Genomic DNA, 4,620 nt, shown 5'->3' with positions numbered 1-4,620 from the left:
AAAAAAAAAAAAGTGATAATTCACCATTAGCAGACCTGCCATATAGAAGATACTTACTAAAGGGAATCTTTCCTGTAAGCTGAAATGAAAGCACAATAGACAGTAACTCAAATCCACATGAAGAAATAAAGATTATCAGTAAAGAGAACTACACAGAAAAAACAATAATGACAATGTAAGCATATTTTTGTTTCTAACTCTTTTCTTCTGCCTGATTTTAAAAACTTCATAAAGAAATAATTTTAAAACTGTGCTGATAAACTTTTAATGTATAAAGATATAATTTGTATGACAATAATAACACAAAGGAGGTAGAAGGGAACAGAGCTACATTGGAGTAGTTTATATACTATTGAAACTAAGTTACCATTAATCTAAACAAGATTGTTTTAGGTTAAAGTGTTAATTACAATCCCCAGGATGACCACTAATAAAATAATTCAAAAAACAAAAAACAAAAAACCAGTGGGCCAGAGTGTAAAGGACAGATTGCAGAGACATTTAGAGGGTAGAGTCAATGGAACCTTGGGTTAGATTAAAGTGAGATATTCTCCCTAGACATACCTGTGTACTTCCTAGTAAAATCCAGTTTTAGCAAAAGAACGCCATTAAAACAATTTATCCAGATCCCGCCCATCCTCATAATCTAATCACCCTTGATATCTGATCAGAGTCCTCATCTTCCACCATCCCCCAGGTGATGTCTGATCACCCCAGCCTGTCATCAGCAAGAATTCTGTCAGGTTGGCTTAGCCAGAATCTCCCTTAACCCTGACATTTCCTCTTAATAATTTTCTGTCCACCAACTCCCACACCGTTCCTTGGCTATAAATTACCACTTGCCCATGCTGCATTGGGAGTTGAGCCTGATCTCGCTCCCCTACTCCAAGACTCATAGTGACAGTCCTGAATAAAGTCTTCCTTACCCAGCTTTAACACATATCATTAATTTATTTTTTCTTTAACAGAGCACATAGTCTAGTGGAAGAATCTGAAGAGTGAACAAAAAGCTATTCTATATCATGACCAATGACTGGAACAAAGAATAGGATAGGAGAGTGGCATGAGATGAGGCTAAGACTAGATCAAGAAATTAATAGCTAAGGATGGACCTTTGTTCCCAAAATACTAAAAACTCATTTAAAGAATTTTGAGAAAAGAAGTGACATGATTTTGGGCAAATAATCATTGTAAGTCATTAGGGAAATGCAAATCAGAACCACAACAAGATGTCACTTCACATGTCTGATGATGGCTGTAATAAAAAAGACAAACAATAACAAGCATTAGTGAGGATGTGGAAAAACTGGAATCCTCACACATTGCTAGTTAGAATGTAACATGGTGTAGGTGATTTGAAAACCATATTGGTGGTCAGGCGTGGTGGCTCACGCCAGTAAACCCAGCACTTTGGGAGGCTGAGGTGGGCGGATCACCTGAGAACAGGAGTTTGAGACCAGCCTGATCAACGTGGTGAAACCCCATCTCTACCAAAAAATACAAAAATTGCTGGGCATGGTAGCCTGCACCTATGGTCCCAGCTACTGCAGAGGTTAAGGACCTGGAGGTTGAACCTGGGAGGGGGAGGTTGCAGTGAGCCGACATTGCGCCACTGCACCCCAGCCTGGGCCACAGAGTGAGACCCTGTCTCAAAAAAAAAAAAAAAAAACACTTTGGCAATTCCTTGAAATGTTAAACATAGAGTTACCATATGACCTAGCAATTTCTCTTCTAGGTAAAACCCAAGAAAGTTGAAAATGTGTCCATATAAAAACTTGTATATGGATGCTTGGAGTGGCATTATTCACAATCGTTCCAAAGTGGAAACAATCTAAATGTCCATTGACTGATGAAGCAATGAGCAAAATGTGGAATATCCACACAATTGAATATAATTTAGCCATTAAAAGCAATGAACTACAGCATCAATAAACCTTGAAAACATTATGCTAAAATAAGCAAGATACAATGGCTACATATTATATGATCCCATTTATATAAAATGTCCAAAATAGACAAATCTATAGAAACAGAAAGTATATTAGTGATTGCTAAAGGCTGGGAGGATGGCAGGGGAGAGAGAAGAAAGAAAATGGGATATGACTATTAATGAGGATAAAGTGTCTTCATGGAGTGATGAAAATGTTAGATAACAGTATGGCTGCACAACTCTGAATAAACTAAAATTACTAAATTGTACAATATAGAAAGGTGAATTTTATGGTATATGAATTATATCTCAACAAAGCTGTTATAAACCAAAAACCATGATGAGTTACTTTTTCACACCTAGTAGATTGAGTAAGATTAAAAAGACTGTTGACAAGGATGTAGAACATCACTGTCGGTCAAAGGTAAAATGGTACAACTGCTTTGGAGAACTCTTTGGCAGTGTGTTAAAAAGTTAAACAGACATCTATAGTATGACATATCAATTCAACTCCTAGTTTTCTTACTCAAGAGTTATACCTGATGTAAATGACAAGTTGATGGGTACTGACGAGTTGATGGGTGCAGCACACCAACATGGCACAAGTATACATATGTAACAAACCTGCACATTGTGCACATGTACCCTAGAACTTAAAGTATAATAAAAAAAAAAAACTGATAACTACGAGAATTGTATAGGAATGTTCACAGCAGGCTTAAAATGAAAGCCATCCAAATCTATCAATAGGAGAATGGATAAACAAACTGTGGTATCTTTACACAACGGAACATTATTCAGGAATTAAAAACAAACTGATAGGTACAGCAACATAGATGAATCTCAAATTAATGCTCTTCATGAGAAAAAAAATACATACACACATATAACCATACCATGTGATTCTATTTATATATAGCTAAAGAATAAGCAAAACTAATCTACCATCATTAAAAAAAAAAAAAAAAGAACAGTGATTTCCAGGGCAGGGTAAAGGGGTAGGAACACAAGAGAACATTTGGGATGATTAATGTAATCTTGGTGGTTATACAGGTTTATAAAATTGTCAAAACCACCCAAAATAAATACTTAAGATCTGTGCATCTGTTCACAATAGCAAAGACTTGGAATCAACCCAAATGCCCATCAATGATAGACTGGATAAAGAAAATGTGGCACATATACATCATGGAATACTATGCAGCCATAAAAAATGATGAGTTCATGTCCTTTGCAGGGACATGGATGAAACTAGAAACCACCATTCTCAGAAAACTAACCCAGGAACAGGAAACCAAACACCGCATGTTCTCACTCATAATTGGGAGTTGAACAATGAGAATGCATGGACACAGGGAGGGGAACATCACACACTGGAGCCTGTCAGGGAGTGGCAATCTAGGGGAGGAATAGCATTAGGAGAAATACCTAATGTAGATGACAGATTGATGCGTGCAGCAAACCACCATGGCACGTGTATACCTATGTAACAAACCTGCACATACTGCATATGTATCCCAAAGCTTAAAGTATAATTTAAAAAAAAAAAAAAAAAGTTCTGTGCATTATACGTAAATCTTATTCCAGGTAAAAAAGAAACAGTAGGATATGAGAAAAATAAATGTTTCTACTGTTTTAAATACTCCAGAACAAAAATCAGTTAAAAGAAGATTGGCATAATATTGATAAATGTTTGGATGATAAAAACATTAGGTTTATACTATTCTCTCTAGCTTTATGCAACTCTGACAATTCCCATAATGAAAAGTTAAAAGTTATTCATTCACATATTAATAAATATTTCTTACTGTAGTTCTGTGGCACAAGTTCTGGATTCTTAGGAATTTTCAATTTGTAGGATACATCTCCAATATTAACTGTATCACCTAAAAAGAGAATTTAAAAACAGAATAATTGTAAGAGACAAATGAGAAAACCGTAGACTATGCTACAATGCTTGTCCTGACCTACAGGGAGGGATGTTACAGAAATGTACTACACAGCTGTCAATATGTCAAGCGCTTTGCTCTAAAACTTCTATTCAAAGTATGTATGTATAAAGGAGAAGTGAGGCATCAGTGAAATTCACATTTTAAATGCTATGTTAGCAAACAAACAAACAAAAATCATGATAAAATACATCAACAAGCTTTATTTCATGAATAGCAACATTAATTAATATAAGCAAAAACAATACAGAAGAATGCATTTTTTAAGATCATTCAAAGCATCCACAGAGTAAAATACATTTTTTTTTTTTTTATTGAGACGGAGTCTCGCTCTGTCGCCCAGGCTGGGGTGCAGTAGCGCAATCTCAGCTCACTACAAGCTCCGCCTCCCGGGTTCACACCATTCTCCCGCCTCAGACCCCCAAGTAGCTGGGATTATAGGCACCCGCCACCATACCCGGCTAATTTTTTGTATTTTTGGTTGAGACGGGGTTTCATCATGTTAGTCAGGATGGTCTCGATCTCCCGATCTCGTGATCTGCCCGCCACGGCCTCCCAAAGTGCTAGGATTACAGGCGTGAGCCACCGCACCTGGCCTTTTTTTTTTTTTTTTTAAGACGGACTCTCATTCTGCCGCCCAGGCTGGAGTGCAGTGATGTGATCCTGGCTCACTGCAACTTCTGCCTACTGGGTTCAAGTGATTCTCCTGCCTCAGCCTCCCAAGTAGCTGGGATTATAGGC

General features: G+C 37.1%; 1 protein-coding gene across 1 annotated transcript in view; it reads right to left on the bottom strand.

The window, feature by feature from the left end:
* LOC105535530 (von Willebrand factor A domain-containing protein 8-like) overlaps positions 1-4,620 on the bottom strand; it is a gene marked incomplete at its 3' end in the record, with an annotated part of 189,590 nt that overhangs the window by 177,478 nt on the left and 7,492 nt on the right. The window contains exon 2 of the mRNA XM_011974646.1: positions 3,739-3,816. Coding sequence (XP_011830036.1) covers positions 3,739-3,816 — 78 coding nt within the window. The remainder of the gene's footprint in view (positions 1-3,738; positions 3,817-4,620) is intronic.

Source organism: Mandrillus leucophaeus, unplaced genomic scaffold, assembly GCF_000951045.1.
Source record: "Mandrillus leucophaeus isolate KB7577 unplaced genomic scaffold, Mleu.le_1.0 Scaffold147, whole genome shotgun sequence".
Classification (NCBI taxonomy): Eukaryota; Metazoa; Chordata; class Mammalia; order Primates; family Cercopithecidae; genus Mandrillus; species Mandrillus leucophaeus.
This window is presented reverse-complemented; position numbering and strand designations above follow the sequence as displayed.